The 18,368-nt window shown below is 39.7% G+C and overlaps 1 protein-coding gene across 2 annotated transcripts; it reads left to right on the forward strand.

The window, feature by feature from the left end:
- Positions 1-630: 630 nt before the first annotated feature.
- On the forward strand, positions 631-17,987 carry LOC134646017 (solute carrier family 35 member F5-like). 2 transcript variants are annotated; one of them, XM_063499679.1, is made up of 16 exons: positions 631-771; positions 3,559-3,663; positions 4,078-4,248; positions 4,757-4,906; positions 6,019-6,081; positions 6,171-6,252; positions 7,738-7,928; positions 8,044-8,125; positions 8,231-8,318; positions 10,599-10,663; positions 10,785-10,889; positions 10,984-11,143; positions 11,294-11,384; positions 11,649-11,803; positions 12,985-13,085; positions 15,340-17,987. In XM_063499679.1, the coding sequence occupies exons 3-15, from the start codon at positions 4,114-4,116 to the stop codon at positions 13,064-13,066; spliced, it is 1,449 nt and encodes a 482-aa protein (XP_063355749.1). In that variant the 5' UTR covers positions 631-771; positions 3,559-3,663; positions 4,078-4,113; the 3' UTR covers positions 13,067-13,085; positions 15,340-17,987. The 2 variants fall into 2 exon arrangements, with proteins under 2 accessions (XP_063355749.1, XP_063355751.1); XM_063499681.1 differs by lacking the exon at positions 631-771 and adding an exon at positions 832-1,162.
- The last annotated feature ends 381 nt before the right edge of the window (positions 17,988-18,368 follow it).

Genomic DNA, 18,368 nt, shown 5'->3' on the forward strand with positions numbered 1-18,368 from the left:
AAAAATATTTACAGTGTAATTCAATATAAATAAGAAAATATTAAGTATAATATAGTTGTATGTATAAATTAGTAAGAAGTATGCATAATGATTGTATTTGTATAGTGCAATGACACAAACGGTTTCTCGCCTGCGGCTGAGCAGTAGAGACTACAGAGCACTACCAGAGCTCTGTAGTCCAAATCAGCTTAAAAACAAATTAAAATATTACTTTTAAAATATTAACTAGTAACAATATTGTGATAAAAGCAAAAGTATAATGAAATTGAAATACAATGCAAATTACTTTTTATGGATAAAAATTACAAACTGTAAGGGAATCACTCAATAGACTTCAGTTCATACTAAAACATTAGTGACCCAAACAAACAAACAAAATGAGCAAAACCTCTTTGAAGCTCCTATTTTTATTTGTGTTTGTAAATGATGTTTTCTCCACAGCCCGAGGTAAAATTGAATTAATTTGCTCAATTTAATTTCCAAAAAGACATTTTCAAAGGTGAAAACACCCAGCCATAACAAATAACCAAGAAAATGAGAGTTTATAAATACCGTATGAAAAAACAAACATTTTCCCCCTTAAGACTTCATACCCCAGAATTCCTTGCACCGTAAGTGATGTCACCTGACAGGAGGCTGAGCTAATGTTTACAACCGCTGGGCTGGTGACACTTTTATCGGTCAAAGCTGTGATTTTTGTCAGGATTTCCGGAGCGTATGGGATGATGCTTAAATAATGGCGCAAACTAAATGACGCACTCTCACATTCGGGTAAAAAAATCCTTATTTTACTATTGTTTCTTTTTCATTTTTCAATCAAGCCAGTTAGCGCTTAGAATGCTAATAGGTAAACAAGCAGCTAAACGCAGCACACCTGCGACGGCGGTACACTGAATAAGTGGACTTCAGCCTGAGCTGTGGGCAATGAACTGGAGTAGATGTCAAGATAAGTTATAAAGTAAAGCGTCGGGACACCTGTCGACCTCCAGACTGTCAGAATTTAACAGGTAATAAATTAGCTAGCTTAAAAGCCGTGAGTGGCTAGCTTTGAGGAGGTCGTGTTTCCAGCAGCTTACCTGTTCGTACCTTAAAGAGTTACTGCCAACGCTCTCTGGATGTACTGCGCGTAGCTAGCTGGCAGATAGTTGGATTTAAAGCTCAGGTAAGTAAAGGTGTACGCATGTCTTTCATTAGTAGTCGTTTAAAAGTTTTCTGAAGTGTGTTTTTAAAGTTCGGGACATGCCCACTGACAGTTTAAAAACAAGCAGAACAAAGTTTATTTACACATAGTCTCCTACTGTCTGAAAATGGAGCCATGAGCACCATTTTACCGAAATCTATCCCTCCGTTTGGTGTTTCGATGGTAGTAAAAAGCCCTGTTATAACATATGATTCGCTTCATTTCAACACAGTGTGGATTTTATTGACCATATATGTGGTGAAATTCACATATGGTAGACAACAGGTAGAATATTAAACAAAGTCTGTGTAGGTTCTCAGTCATCTTAAGTCTATCTGTTCAGTAAAGGAGACCACACAGAGTAGCGTTGGTGGCCTGTCCACCAGCCACCTTTAAAGCAAGAGATTCTCCATTCACAACTTGTCTAGTGTGACCTTTAATGAGTCTCATAAAGTCAGGATGGGTCAACAACGTCCTCCAAGGTAACAGCCCCTCTAGTGGGTAAATGCACAGGCCTTCCTCTCAGCTTTCTGAACTTAAGTTGCCTCTCAGATAAGACTTAAAGTGTCTTCAGAAACTTAAGTCAAGTTGCCTTCAATTTGATCACTTCAGGTTAATCAAAGTAGAGTTGCTCAGTAAAATAAAATACAACATGTGAAAGAAAATAAATCTGTGAGGTCAAAATTAGTAGTTAGATCAGAAAAAGTGTTACTGGTAAGGCTTGAGTTAGATATCTGCAGGGAGTGTTTGTAGCACCTATGATGTAACATATGTAATTGGCCAACCTCATTGTCGGCATTTGTGCTTGTATCAGTGGATTACGTGCTAATTACCTTGTGGTCGTGTCCTGATGTTGTACATGTCCTGCCGGTCGATAGAAACAAACAAAATGCTGTGATCTTTTTCCATTCTGGGTCCAGCTCTTTGTTGTGGACAGTTTTTTTTTTTTTCCTGGCTAAACATATGTCCCTCGAGTTTTTCCAAGTCTTTGAACATTCCCTGATGTCGTCCAGTATATTGAGCAGTCTCCCTCCAGGAATTTGCTGAGATTTGCGAGTCCTTATATTGATGCTATGATTATTAGTCCTTATATTGAGACAATGATTGTTAAGTGGCTGGAAATGCACAAGAGTAATCGGTGGCACTGAACAGGCCAATAACAGTAGTTGTGTACTGCTTTGACCTGACGTGTAGTTACGTTTCTAAGAAGGTGCACCTCAGGTTACACAGTAGGTTAAAAAGAGAGTTTCAGAGACAACAAATATGTAAAATTAGATCAACTACATCTCTAACCTCAGACTAAAACACAGTCACCACAACAACAACAACAACAACAAAAAAAATCAAAGAAGTAATAAAGCTTTCATGTCACATACAGCTGCAGGTGAACTCTTAGTATTTAAGTTACAGTCTGCTGGACAACACTTCCATGGTTTAACTCCAAAGTTTAACGGATACACCGCGACATTTCATATTTTTCAAAAATGTAATTTTCTCTTAATTTGTATTTGTTATCCCTCCTTTTAAAAGTGGGTAGTCGACTGGTATTGTCTGTCGTATGATTTATTTCCCCACACCACCGCTCAGTAACCCACATATGGAACAATAAGTAAATAATATAAACTAAGAATAATGATATTTCACAAAGTCTTTAAATTTGTAAAATATTAGAAAAGAGTTAAGCATTTTAATTTTGACATGATTACTGTAAAGTGCATGTTAGCACGAAGACAGTAGTGAATTGTTAAAGCTCAGTGTCTGCAGACCCCTCACAAACACCCAAAGCTCATCGTTCAGCAGTTAACAGAGGCAGCGATGAGCATTCAGATCTGCAGCCTATATTTCCACCGCAGCATTTTTCTATGAGGTGTTCTTTGGGCTGGTTAACAGATACTCATGTCCTCATCAGGAAGAGGATTTGTGTCAGAGTGCGTGGGACTGTAGCCTCAGGTTTATATTTTCCTTTTCTTCACACAGATCCATGGTCTGCTCTCTGTGCAGCGTTTAACTCTTTACCCTTTGAAAGTTGACTAGAAGCAACCCTCAAAGCTCTTTTCTGAACTGATTGGTTTGTGTCATATTTCAGACTTGCTTATATAACAAAATAACTGGGTTTGAATCAAAAGTTAGTGAGGCTGGTCTCTGCCTGTGCAGCTACACAAACTATTCTAATGGTCATCAAACCCCATCTTTATTGAAATAAACTGACTTGTCAAACTCATCATTAAGGAAACAGAGGTCATCAAATATAGGGGATAGAGATAAATATGTTATCATGGACATTTGTTGTTTTTTCACGCACACAAAGTTTTTCAGCACAGTGGAGTAACTCTCCCGGCTTCTAATTTGTTTTTTTTGTTTGTTTGTTTTTTTTGCAGGTGTTTAACTGCGAGTCTCAACTTAAACTGGCTGAAACAAAGAATCTGAGTTGACCTTCAAAGAGACTGGCTAAAATTCACAGTTTACTTATTGGCAGCGACCAGGTGGGTGTTGAAGTGGTAAAAAGATAACCTTACTCCGTTAAACATTTGACTGCAGGCAAACTTACAGACACTAACACACTTATTGTTTGGACAAAAGTTTTCTGATGGTTTTTTTATGTCTTGCATTGTCTGTCTAACTTCCACTTCCAGATTAAAAGACTCCACACTAGATTAGCCACATTCAAAATTGAGGTTTTGGTTGATATGTTAGACTGAAGTCTCTCTTTGTGTGGTTTCATAACTTTTTAGATGTTTTTAGTGGTTAAAATGTTGAATGGCAGCTTTTTAAACGGGTTTAGAACAGGTTCAACAGCTTTAAAGCAGAAAAAAATCTAAGGTAAATAGTTGGGAAGTTTATAGTTGGTCAACCTCGGAGCTCACTGTCTTCTGTCGGTCTTCTGATGTCGTCATCAGCGAGGCAGTTTCTGAATTTCTCCTCTCACCGTCCCGATGGAGTGGGTGTTCATCATGAACCGGATGAGCTCTCAGGGTAGCTCTGCAGCCCAGCGGAGACGGATGGCTCTGGGGGTGGTGATACTCCTGCTGGTGGATGTCATCTGGGTCGCCTCCTCCGAGCTGACCTCGGTAAGTCTGATCTCCACGCCTGTGATGTTGGAGCCAAACACTAAAAAGGCTTAATAAAATGTCCAAAAGTTGATTCTGTTCATCTGGACGTAGCGTTTTGTGGGAGAAACGTTTCGTCACTCATCCAAGTGACTTCTTCAGTCTCAGCTGACTGCAGGTTTCTGAGACTGAAGAAGTCACTTGGATGAGTGACGAAACGTTTCTCCCACAAAACGCTACGTCCAGATGAACAGAATCAACTTTTGGAGATTTACTTTCCTGGATCATTGAGAATGCATCAAGACGCTTAATAAAATGGTGACCATGTTTAATGTGACCCAGAAAGCAGAAAAAAGCAGAATAGGCCCGCTTTAAAATGAGGCGCAGATACACCAGATGGTGCTGGAGTAACTTTACCTGACTGTGATGCTCTTCCTTCACGTCTCATGAGGAAAAACTGCAGTTAAATATTTTTAAATTGTGAGTTTCAATCTTTGAAATGAAGTTTATGAAACAACTTCTTCTGCAGTACATTTTCAAGCGACAGGACTATAACAAGCCCTTCTTCAGCACCTTCGCCAAGACGTCCATGTTCGTGCTGTACCTGCTGGGCTTCCTGCTGTGGCGGCCATGGAGGCAGCAGTGCACGGGCACCCTGAAACGCCGCCGGTCCGCCTTCGTAAGTGGACACTTTCAGCGCACATTTAAGGGCTGTTTTTCATGCTTTTACTTTTCTAATGGTGACAGGTGTCTTTCGAGCTCTTTTATTGTTAAAACTCTCATCAGTGTAAATGTTGCTGTGCTCGCTGCTCTTCATCATAACACGAGTCAGTGAGGCAAACATTCTGCTCAGGGGGAACTGACCCTTTGAACATGTTTGTTCAGGGGGTCAGTTCCGCCTGTATGTTTGTAGAGTAGGGGTTAAAAAAAACCCCAGAATTGTACTTATTTTTAACTTTATTTGACCAGGAAGCCAATTTAGATTTAAATCTCTCTGTAAAGTGAGACCTGCTTGGCAAGCTCATATGACTGTGTCAGACAACGCAAACAGACAGGAGACAAAATAAAGGCTTAGGAACATCAACACAAGTCTTTATAAGAGCTTTAAACTCTTCCAGGGAGACACCCAAGTTTTTTGATTCGATAACTCGAGAAGGAGGTTACGTAGGAGTTTCAAATTGATACCACAGGTGCTTCTACTACAAATCTCAGACAATTCTCAGTGACATCAACCTCGAGGTCAGGGTCAGAGGTCAGTTTTTCTGAAAATCTTGTGAGTGGGATAATTCGAGAAGGAAGTCAGCTAGGATTTTCAAATATACCATTCATGCATCTACTGGGAAGCTGAGGCTTCATGTTTACCTCAGAAAGCAGCACAAAAAGTTTAGTATTTCACAAAGGAAAAGATCAGAAAATACAGGCAGACCCCCTGCGTCTGCTCCCTTGTGGGCTCATCACAGTAAACCTTCAGCCTCCATTTCACTCTATCCCTCAGATCCTCCTCTGACACGCCAACCCTCTGCATGTCCTCCTCCATCACATCCATGAATCTTCTCTGTGGTTGTCCTTGTTTCAACTCTTTTGTCCATTATATCCACTGTCCACTGCAAACCTGCCAAATGCTCTATGCTCTAACTTTGTCTCCATTTATGTTTGTCATTCTTTGTGTTCATGAACAAAAATGACGATAATTAACTAAAGGTTATAGAATTATATCATTTTCTGTTACGAAGCTGAAGATCAGTCTGACATCTTCTGCTTTTGACTTCTTTGATTTGCACCTTTCTGCAGTTTGCTGATGCCGAAGCCTACTTCACACCCTGCACCACTGACTCCACTGTGAACAACTGTCTGGTACGTAGTTTAATTACTGCAGACGTACTGCACACGAGTAAATCTTCCTGCACCTGTACTTAAGCTGGCTTTCTGTCACACCTTTGCAGAGTGAGCCTCTGTACGTACCTGTGAAGTTCCAGGACGTCCCCACCGAGCACTCGAGCTGTTTAATGGGAGACTGTGAATCCTGTGAGTACTGATGTTTGTGTCATTCATTAAAAATGCATCCCTGCTTCTGAAGCTTTCACCCAGACGTGACTGATTAGGAGTTGAAACTTCTGACCAACAGAGGGCAGTGCTGAGCTGTGCAAATATAAGAAAACGTTGTGTCCCCTCAGACCTTCGCTTTCACTGACTAACAAAACTAAATTATGCTCAAATTGTCTGTTTGATAGAGCAGTTAAGAAACAATGATTTTTTTTTTATGCTCGCCTTCACAAACGAATGAAGACGAGCATAAAAAGTAATCATGTGTCTTAACTGCTGTGATGGGAAGCTGTGAAAAGGTAAACGGTGATGTTTTTTTTGGTGTTTCTGCTGAGATTTCGTTTCCTGTGTTTATGTTTGTGGCACCTGAAGCTAGAAGTGATGTTTTTTATGAAATTAAAACATTCTGGGAAGCGCTCAGAGCGACGTGTGAGGAGATAATTTTGAAGAATCCAGAGGGAATCCAGGGTGATTAAAAATAAATATTAATGAACCTCGAATGATTAAATGGCAAAAACTTGACGGGATTGTTTTGGAAACAAACTCAAACACCATGTTACACATTGAATGAGACAAATTATGTCAAACTTTGAAAATAAAAAATCTCACACATAAAATTAGCATAAAAAGTAAGGATGTTTGTTTCTTTCTTTCTTGTAACAATGTTTCTTGGTAATGAATCTCATACTGTTGGAAAGCCTTTTTATTTCTCTGCCACATTTATAAAGAAAAGCATTGTGGATTGAGCAGCAGAGTTAAGTATGTGGGTTGTGCCTGTGGAAAAAAAACAAGTTTTCTCTGCCAATAACAAATGGCTTATTCTGCCAGTCACTTTTTTAAAGCTACTGGTACTCCACAGCTGCCTGATTGGCTCCTGAATAGCAGAACCTTTTACTGATCTGGACATGGCCAATGCTATAGGACAACTTCATGCTGGTTTTCCACAAAACCAAGTTACAGCATTATTTGGAGTGAGCACCAGTATCTTCTCCAAATTGAGAGAGATGGGTTGCAAAGTTGGCGTTCCAGTCAGACAACACAAAAAGACCGTTTCCTTAATCTGTCAGCACGTAGGAACCGAAGGCAGTCATTTACACGTTTGCAGTCAAGGTCTGCAGGACGATATGGCTGATGACTCTCTACCTAGACAATCCAGGTCAGACTGCACACAGCCAGGCTCTGGTCTCATAAGGCAGCCAGGATTGCCCTTAACCATTAAGCCCATTTGCGGTGATGTCTGTAACATGTGCATTAGAACCTGAACGTGTTCAGTGATGAGTCCAGATTCTGCCTACAGCAGATAGATCATAGGGTCAAAGTGTGGAGAAGACACAGTGTTATACTGATTGCTGCACCAAGAGGGTAACTGCTTTTGGTGGAGGCAGCTTGTACATTAGAGCCTAACTAGGTGTGTCCAGCAGTAAACATTAAAGCCTTTTAAGTCACGTCTTGTCTCTTTATTCCCAGCATCCAAAAAGCAGCGGGTGCGTTTCAGTAACATCATGGAGGTGCGTCAGCTGCCCTCCACTCAGGCCCTGGAGGCCAAGCTGTCGCGCATGTCCTACCCCGCTGCCAAGGACCACGAGGCCATGCTGCGCACCGTGGGCAAGCTGACCATCACTGACGTGGCCAAAATCAGCTTCTTCTTCTGCTTTGTGGTGAGCAGCAGTGAGAGGAGTTGGAGCTCCCGGCTCTCTGTCAGAGCTGGATTTATGAGGCAAATTAAACGGTGTTTTATCACAGGCCTCATCGTTGGTTTTATTTGTCTCGCAGTGGTTCCTGGCTAACCTGTCCTACCAGGAAGCTCTGTCCGACACGCAGGTCGCAATCGTCAACATTTTATCTTCCACCTCAGGTAACTCCATCACTCTCTCTCTCCGTGTACATTACAGCACTAACATCTCAGAGATGATGGATTATTGTATTAAATCATTTCTGAATGTCTCCTTTTCCTCTTCAGGTCTGTTTACACTCATCTTGGCAGCCATATTTCCCAGCAACAGCAGCGACCGCTTCACCCTTTCCAAGCTCTTAGCCGTGGCTCTGAGGTAAGGCCGGATCACGCGGAGGGTGAGAAAAAGCATTGTGGGAGTCAAATCCAAGAACACTCCCGACCAGACTCCCTCAGGGTCAGCTAACTTAAAAAATAAAAAGTGGAAATAACTCGGAATTTGGAAATCTGATATATTCACTGAGAAGAAAATTCAGAAAGTGTAATTTCAAAGGGTTATGCCATTTTTGGGTACATTTTAAAGGGTGATATCTCCATGTGGGGCAGGTGGCTGCTCAGAACAGGATACAGCATACAAAAGGGTCTCCTCTTTATTCACTGGAAAGAAATGCTGGCTGCCACTGTGGCTTTTTGGGCTTAAACATAAAGAAATTAATGAATAACGTTACAGAAAAGGGCCTCACAGCTCACTACCCAGATTTCTTTACCCTTTAATTCACAGAAATAAAAATGTATTTAGAAATTTACGGAGGACCTCTTATTTAATTAAAAAACACCTCAGTTTCTGTCCTCTATCTATTACAAACTTACTTTGTCAATAAGAAGGCTGTAAAACTGATAAAAATACAGTTAAAAACCACCTTCCTTTTACATTTGGCCGAATGGCCCATTTGGTGGGCTGTTTGTGGCTCTCAGACCGTATGTTTGACACCACCAGGTCTAGTTCATTCAGGAGTATTTCAGATCATAAATCCAGCTCCTTTCTTATTGAGTATTGTTAACTTCATATTCCTAAGCAGCTGATTCAAAACAAATAAAAGTCATAAGCTGTCATCTCTGCTGGAGGAGATGTAGCTCTTATTTTCTTAGCTTGTTTGTGTTTTGCACAAACCAAAACACATAGATTTCATAATCTGGTCTTCCGGCTGCACCTTTTCCATCCAGCTCTACTGGTTCCATAAAATTCATGGAAATCCTCAAGCTCTGCTTCAAATTATTTTTTCATTTTATTTTTTAAAGTTTGGCCTCTGAAGTAAAGTGAATAAGTCCCCCCCACCTCCCCCAGACTGTCTTTAAGCCTCATTTGTTTGTTTTTCACTGCATTGGGCTGAAGCAGAATACCAGAATGGAAATCTCTGGGGTCATTTTCAGCTCAACAGTTACTGGTTTACAGAAATTAAATTCATATAAATGAAAACCCCAAATGAATAATGTTTAATATTTAAAAATTAATCTTCACTCGTTTTCACTTTCTAATAAAAAAAAAAAAACTGCAGTCAGAGCTGATTTTATTTATTTATTTTTTTAAACACATTCAGACTGCATTTATTTATCCAAAAAGTTCTTTTTTTTTTCATTTCTAGCATTGAACAACCTGCTCAACACACAACTTCATTCAGAGGATACTAGTTTAGCATCACAGACACATAAACTGGCAGATTGAACAAGAACTTGGTATTTAGTATTCTTTTGTGGAACTTTTAACCCTCTAAAGCCTAACCTGTCTCTGACGTCAGACAGGCGTTTTGCGATGTTTTTCTTCCAAGATCTGTAACTGCCGTAAAATCTGAAGCTTCAAAGACGAAGACTGGTTGAGAAAGTGTGTGTGTGATTGAGCTTTACAGAAAACAGATATTTTTACAGTAGTTTAAAAAAAAAGTTTTTGCTTTTTACTGTTATTTGCCGTGATTTGGATGTGCTGCCCTGCCTGGGATTACCGTGTATATATCACAGAAAAAGCACAGAGTTGACACTTTCAGAAACTGTTGAAATTTTTGAGTGCGCAACTGGTTCAAGAGTTACGTTAATTTGACCTAAAACAGGTTAATAGACACTGATTAGACAGAATGGTCAGGTACAAGAACTGTAATGAATGTGAGCGAAAAGGGAGTCAATGTCGAAGGAAATGCTTTGAAAGACCTTCAGACAGCTGGAGAACTGATGCTGAAGACCATCTGGCTTCTTGGAAGTAAAATAAAAAATGAAGGGCGGTTCAAGACTTTTGCACAATACTTGATAATAATGGGTCGTTGTTGAAAATAGCAGATTTTTCACGCTCTTCACTGGCTGTGCTCTCAGATTCACTGGTTTTATTTCATAGTATGATTTATTTTATTTTATTATTTTTTTAATTTTATTTTTTTTCTCAACCATCTTTGTTTTCCTTCAGAGAGACTGACTGTTTGGTCCTACTGCTGATTAAACCCTGTGCTGCACCTGATTAAGAAAATCATCACATTATTAATTTCATTCTGCAGTTTTTCTGTTTTTCAGAAAATCTGAGCATTGTAGCTGTGTTATACTTTCTCTCTCTGTGTTTTCTATTTTTAACATGTTTTTTTAATTGTGAGATTAATTCAGTGCCTCTCTTGTTTAGCATGGGAGGCGTTGCCCTCGTGAGTCTCTCCAGCATGGACATCCCAGATGGGAAAGGAGTCATCGGTCAGTGATTTCCAACTTTTTCTTTATCACAGAGGCCTCGTACAGGCATCACCTTGTTCCTAGTCTGTTGGTGTAATACAAAAAACCCACATCTAATGTAATGATTTATATTTCTATGAAGGTTCCCTGTGGTCGCTGGCTGGGGCGATGCTATATGCCGTCTATATCGTAATGATCAAGCGACGAGTGGATCGGGAGGATAAGCTCGACATCCCAATGTTCTTTGGTAGGAGAAGTGTTTGTTTTAAAGGCTCAGCGGGCACCTGTGCAGTCTCACTCCATGAAGTTGTCTAAATTGGGGTGTGCTGTGCGTCTCTCAGGGTTTGTGGGTCTGTTCAACCTGCTGCTGCTGTGGCCTGGCTTCCTCCTACTCCACTACACCGGCTTCGAGGCCTTTGAGCTCCCCAGCCAACTCGTGTGGACGTACATCCTCATAAACGGCCTCATCGGCACAGTTCTGTCCGAGTTCCTCTGGCTCTGGTGAGCTGGGTTACATTTTCTATCAGGTCACGATAGTGACACCAAATCATCAACGTTCACACTACCATAAAGGCCACAAGGAGCTGTGTTTGAATAATGTATAGCTTTCAGAGAAGTGGTGATTTTAGTGACGAGTCTTTGTGTCCTCAGGGGCTGTTTCCTCACATCTTCTCTAATTGGGACTCTGGCATTGAGCCTCACCATCCCACTCTCCATTATGGCCGACATTTGCATGCAGAAGGTGAGAGTTTGAGATAAAATTGTACGTAATTTTGTTGGTTTTGTGTGAAATCAGCAAGAAAACTGTCAAAATTGTATCTAAATGACTCTGAATGGGTCTATTTAAAGTACTTTTATCTATTTTAAGTAACTCTTTGTGATTCAGTCTTATAAGGGTCCTTTAATGACCGAATAAAATGTGTTTAATACATGGAAAACACCCCACACCACACCTTTAATGGCACGGATTGTGTTAGTTTCCCCTCATGTGTGTGTGTGTCGACAGGTGCGTTTCTCGTGGTTGTTTTTTGCCGGGGCGGTCCCTGTCTTCCTCTCCTTCTTCATCGCCACACTTTTATGTCACTACAACAACTGGGACCCAGTGCTGGTGGGGCTGAGGAGGGTTTACGCCTTCATCTGCAGGAAGCATCGCATTCAGAGGTACAAGACTATAAACATTGATCATCAGGGGGTTTTTCTTCTTTTAAACCCTCCATTGGTGAGCAACGGTGCATGAAAAGAGGAAGTGCTGCTGAAAGCCGTCCCTATCAGCAGCAGCTCTGTTCATGGATTGTGACAATAATCTCAGATATGATAATAACAGCTAAATTAGGATTAGGAGTTATGCTCCGGGGCTGGAAAACCAAGCCAGGAAGTGTAGAAAACTGAAACTCCTCTTATAAGGTTGGCTCCGGAACGTAGACTGTACATAAAAGATGGATGTGCCCACCCAGCTTGACAGGAGCCTTTTCTCCATCATCATCTTAGTGCTTTGAGATGTGACAAGTTAGTGCAACCACATGCTTGATAACTCGTTAGGCAGTAAGGGTAATTGTTTGGTGATTGTAAGAATGACCAAAATATATAAAACAAAAAACTTACAGCCTGGTACAATATTGGGGGAAAAAAAGTAAATTTGAGCAGAATTTTGCTCTTTTTTGGGATGAATAACCATAAATGTAATGACACTTTGACTAGAGCCAAATACATTTTAATTTCTCAATAACATGTTTGTTCAAACTCTTATTTAAGCAAATGAACATCAGTGAAATGAAAAAACAAAACAAAAATAGAGCACATCATTTGAGTCTTTTTGGACTTTATGGGCACACATTGTCCGTATTATCCACTTTTATTTGTGTACAGTGAGGCTCCAAATGTAGCGGCTGTGTCATTTGTGATGCAGCTGCAAAAAGCTGCTTAATGGCTTGTGTGTTTGTAAAAGGCAGATGGAAGTTGTAGCTGTGCACACACCTGAGAGCAGGCAAAGCTAATGTACTCTGAAGCCTGTGCAGGAAGTGAGTCATCACACGCCTGGTGTTTTTAAGAAGTCAAAGCTTTTAAGTTTTTAAAAAGAAAGTGAGTTGTTGTTGTGCGTCTGTGGTGTGTGACCTATTAAAAATGGATTGACCTTCACTCTGACACACACTTTGGATAATGCAGTCCATTTGTGGCTTGCAGTCTTGCTAAGTTAAGTCTGTAATCAGCTGTACATGCTTCACTGACTAACCTCTCTGCACTGCGCTCTTCTGCTTTTTGGTTAGCGGTGATTATAATAATAATGATGGTTGTCAGGATGGCGACTGTGATGATGATTGACATCCTGTTTTCTCCGTCCGCAGGCTGCCAGATGACAGCGAGCAGTGTGAAAGCCTTATTCCCCTCCACACCGTCTCCCCCGGCGAAGGAAGCTTCTGCTCGTGATCCGGCAGTCAAACAAAATGTAAATCACAGTCGACCTTTTCTGGCCTTGGTTTGTGCGCTGTTTACCTCTGTGTTTGTGTTTGTGAAAGGCTGCTAGATTCAATCTTAGACTGAAAGAATAACAAATCAAAAGTAGTCATTTGTGTACTCTGACTGACTGATGGTGCTGCAGGATACGGAGGACCGAAACTGTCCAAATTAAAATGTGAAAAAACAAAAACAAATAAGAGACTCGCTCATTCAGCAATAGCAAAATAAATATTCCATTAAATCAGCGCAAATGTTACAAATAAATACTCTTAATATACAATTACCTATTTAATTTTCTATTTTGTACATGTAGTATATATTTTTGTATTATTTTTCCCTTGATTTTATTCATCCTTATTTGCTTTTTTAATTAAAGCAAGTAAACAAATTTTATTTTGTCTTGCCCCTAAAGTGGTCAAAAATAAAAAAAAAAACTTAAAATAATTTGATTAAAAACATAATTGTTTTTGAAAATTATGTTTGTCTTCTATATTTATTTAACATTCTTTAATTTAATTTCGTGTTTTCTTCGGATGTTTAATTAAAATATTAATTTAATTTTCTTTCTTATTTCTTTTAACATTTAGAATTCTTAATATAACTTATTGCCACAATTATTATTAATTCATTATGTATTGCCACAAAATGCACTAGCATAAAATATAATTCACCAGCAGTATTAATATTGTATTAAAGAGACCAAATTCAATTAAATTTAAAATTCAATTCAGTTGTGACAGATTAATAAACATATTTTGCATGTTTTGTCCTAAACTTCACTATTTTCCCCATTTGATAGAACAATTTATTCCTGGCATTTCTCTTAGATTTATGTTATGTTAATTTTGTATTTTATTTTATTTATTGCCAATAAAAGTAAGGAACAAACTAAGGCAGAAATGTATAACAATAATCTGAAAATGGTACTGGAAGGTAGGATTTCTTTTTAGAAGAAGAAACCCTAGTACAGTATATTAATTAATTCGTTGGAAATTACATAAATAGGGGAATTAAAATAAAGTTAATGAAATACAGAGGGAAATTAAAATGGTAGTAATCTATGTCATAAATGATTTTGATAAAGATATTTTTGGATGATTTACTGGTGTATTATTGTTCTTTTCAGACATTTATTTAGTTTGGATTTTGGCAGTTTTGATCCTTCATAGTTAGTTCTAACCTAAATTTCCTCTGCAGTGTGAAAACCGACAATGAGAAATCCAAATAGAAACGTATTGGATTTTTAGTCTCTTTTTAGCTCATTGTTTCGGTTTTCCACATTTTTTTTTCTGTCATCAGTGTAGTTTGAAGGCAAAGGGAATAAAAGAAAAGAAAACCATAAGGAATAGATGTTATTTCATTTCACGTCTCATCCTCAAAAACACGCTTATGTCCACGCTTTGCTTTGAGCTTGGCAGCCTAAAAAAAACTTCCACTTTAATGCAAAATCCTGTGACAGGTTTGTTCCCTAAACAAGCCGATAATATTTACCAGAGTTAGCCATTTGTCTTGAACATCTGTCCGGCATCTGTCCGACGTCCAGCCTAAATATTTTAGACAGAAGTCACTTGTCTCTGGTCATTGCTTTAGTGGAGCTATGATTCGATTTCGCAGCAGAGCTGAGGGGATCTGACCTCAGTAAGATCAGCGTTTATTATTGGGTGACTATTTCATTACAGATCAAGTATCAGCTCATCATGTAACAGTGCCACAAACTCTTGTATTCTCAGACAACGCCACCTTCCAACAACACGGGCAGTGTTTTATATTTTACTTACTTGGATAATTTAATCAATGCAAGTATGATAATAAGGAAAAAAATATGAAAAATATTCAAATAATATAAGAGGACACACAGTGTTTATCCACAAATTTAAAGGGGTCTTACAACCTGTCCAGTACAGGTGGGATATTTCAGGTAAACTACTATAACTGATGACCTTCAAGGCGTGTTTAATCAGTGCTGCTTCTGCAGGCTGAGGTGTGATCACTGCTGTGTATAAAACATCTTCCTTTTTTTCTTGTGTTTTGTTTTCTTGAAGCCTGGCAGTGAAAGTGTTTCCTATTAAAATAGGAAATTAATATATGAAAAGTGTTTGGCCTGCAGGTTTTAGAGATTGTTGAAAAAATTCAGGTAAAAGAAAATTAGTTTGTGGTGAAAATGTGAAGTTTTTGTTATGTTGAGTTTCTGCAAGCGCACAGTTTTTGTCTCTGACAACGTTTTTTTTTCTTCTCTCTTGCAGGGCGGCCATCGTGGATCTGGCTGAGCTGACAATCGGGAAGCTTTCAGAGACGTTGAACGTACCCCAGTGCCTCCCATTACATCTTATTTATTTTCTACAGTGTTCAGATTTAGTTCTGGAAGCTCGGTTTTATCATCACACTTCCATCCAACACTACAGACTAAAGATTTCCTCATTTTTGCTTATTTTCTGTGTCTAAAAGAAAGAAACGGTACGACACTCAAGATGCAGGACTTCATTATCAGTGATATTGCCAAATTAAACCGTTAATATTGGAGAAGACTTCCTTTTGGTCTACTGAAGGATCTTAACAAATGACAATCTATTGGACACAAAGCATTGTTATTATTTCCACATGGTTCCTGTGACGCATAACTGTTGTTGAGTTGTTTTCACGACCAGAAATCTGGCAAAGCTGGAAATGCTGGACACGGACGAGCTCCTGGTACCCAGCGGGGGCGGCTCGGGTAGTCAGAGCGACCTCTGTGTCTCCACTTTTGAAACACTAGACTGATAACACTACAGCCTAACAGGACAGCACCACGTCTTGTTTCCTCAGTGCTGGATCCTGAACACGAGCTCTAAACGGGATAGAAACCCTTAAAAAAAAAGTTCTGCTCCTAAAAATAAAAACCCACGTCAAGTTTAGATTGAGCTCATCTCCCCTTTAAGGTCGTCTCTGAGTGAACCTGTGGACCTCTTCCAGCGCCCCGACTCCTTGGAAGTTCCTCCTGTTTTGATTGTTTGCATTTGATTTTGGGACAGTTACACGGTTGTTAGATCACATTGTCCCAGGTAGGGCACGGAGTTGCATCTACAGGGTTGCACACAAGGAATTCATCAACGTAGCCACAGTGATGTCACCCATTTTGAAGCCTTACCCGAGGAATCTGTCGGATACGTGTCCATGACACTGTTTTCTTCCATCCTTTGCACGGCTTCAAGTCACACTGGGAGCGTTTAATGACTCCATAATCTTTTATTTTTAAATTCAAGCTGTTCCTTTGTCTGACTTCCTGCCCTCCTCATCAGCTCGCCGTGACTTTGAGCAGTACGAAACAGGAACTTATCAGAGTCTTCTGAAATGCGCTGCGGGAAAACAGGAGGAATCGAAAGCCAAAGCTTTTTCGGTTATACTAGAACTTCACTCAACAAAACTGAAGCATTAACTTCTTGGACCGACTGCAACTCTCAGAAAGCCTTATAATTAGTGAGATAACTGCATTAAAATGCTCCAGAAGCCTCAAACAGCACAAGAAAGGTTTGGAGGTTGAGTCCAGGGGCTCCAGTGAGCTGAAGTGAAGCTTGGCAGACAGACGAGCTGCCACAGCCCAATTTTAAATCTCAGCAGAATCGAGACAGTCATAGATCATAGTGACCAATGCTGTTTTTGTAGCAGGCTGTAATCGTGCTTATTTCTGCTGCATGGGAGTCTGTGAGGACTCACTCACCGCTGGAGAAAGTCTCCAGTGGACAATGAAGGAACATCAGCATTTGGCACTTTTCGCTTTACTCATTCTTTTCAGCTTTAAGTTCGTCTGTCAGGTTTTTTTTTGTTGGTTTTTTTTTAAAGCTGGGGTGTTCACAGTGACACTCAGGTCGTTTAAGAGCACAATCTCTTTGGCACCCTGGAACACCCAGGCACACTAATGGATACACAGAAGTGAAAGTATGCAGTCAGAGCTGGATATTAAGGAGTGTTCTTGGCTTATAGTTGTGTTAGAAGAGGTCTAGTGTTTCCTGAGGAAACGACCTTGAAGGGGAGATCAACCGAAATCAAACCAGGCTGGGGTCACCGAACTTTGTGATCGCCTTCGTGCAATAAAAACAGTCGTCTGCAGTTTCCTTTGTTAAAAAGGTTTGTAAATAGTGTACACAGTGAAACATGTACATGGAACTGTTTTATTTTTGACCTTCAAATGACCACTAAAGATTCATATTTTATATCCGTGTCTTCTGGAACGACTGCCGCTACAGGGAGCTTTCGCTCTGCAGCCAAAACTCGCTGATATTTCACCGCCTGAACTGGACTGTGTGTGATTTTATTTTACGTCTTAAGTGAAGAAAAAATATTTACTGTGCTTGTGATTTTATGTGATGAGAAGAAGCCTTGTTGTTCTGTCATCAGCCTCAGTGTTGGTCATGTCAGCACTACCGATGGACGTGAGCTGCTGATGTTGTTCCCCTCATCCTTTTAAATATGTGCATCTTCATGGTGTTGTTTTTTTTTTCCTGCACTCGTCTTTGACTGAGCGTTTCGAGTGGAGGAGGTAATAGCCGTTCTGTGAGGGTGAATTAACGAGTTGAGCACTTTAAGTGACAGAAAAATTATTGCACTTTCTGTGTCTTTTGCCAATCAGTCAGTCCCACCTTTCAGCCACGACTTCAGGTTTGAACACTGAGAGTTGATGGTTCCTGAAAAGCGTTGATTATTTCTGTCTTATGGTGCTCGTAGAGTCATGGATGTGCTGATTTTCTTTCTCAGGTTCTTTGTTTTGTCTTTACTGTCTGAGCGTTATCTTTGTCTTTTAAGTGTCTTTGATGCTGAGGATGTTATACAACCTAAACGAAGGCTAACCTTATACCAACCTAAGCTCTTGAATAGTTTTATTTTGCAAATCTTGTTTTCATACTTCGGTGCACTATTAAAAAATATCTTTTAAATCTCTGCATTTGAGGGTGTATTTATTCAGTTGTGTAAATTTTAACCAGATGTGACATTTTCATTGCTGACATCTTGGTTTTTTGTTGTTGTTTTTTTTGACAAGTAAACAACACACTGCACTGGTAAGGTAAAGCAGACCCTGGGTTATCTTTGACTCTTATGTGTCCATGATTTACAAAACAAGAATCATGCTGTAAGAAGTCAAGCATGACAGCTGTAAGTGTGAATATATACTTTTCTGATGAGTTTACTTTCCCATAGACGTCCATACAACCCAACTTCTTTATTTTTGCAGCCAGAGGAGTCGCCCCCTGCTGGACATTACGAGTGGAAAAAAGTTTAAAAGTGTGTTGTTGTTTTTTTG

The sequence above is a fragment of the Pelmatolapia mariae genome, linkage group LG16_19, assembly GCF_036321145.2.
Source record: "Pelmatolapia mariae isolate MD_Pm_ZW linkage group LG16_19, Pm_UMD_F_2, whole genome shotgun sequence".
Classification (NCBI taxonomy): Eukaryota; Metazoa; Chordata; class Actinopteri; order Cichliformes; family Cichlidae; genus Pelmatolapia; species Pelmatolapia mariae.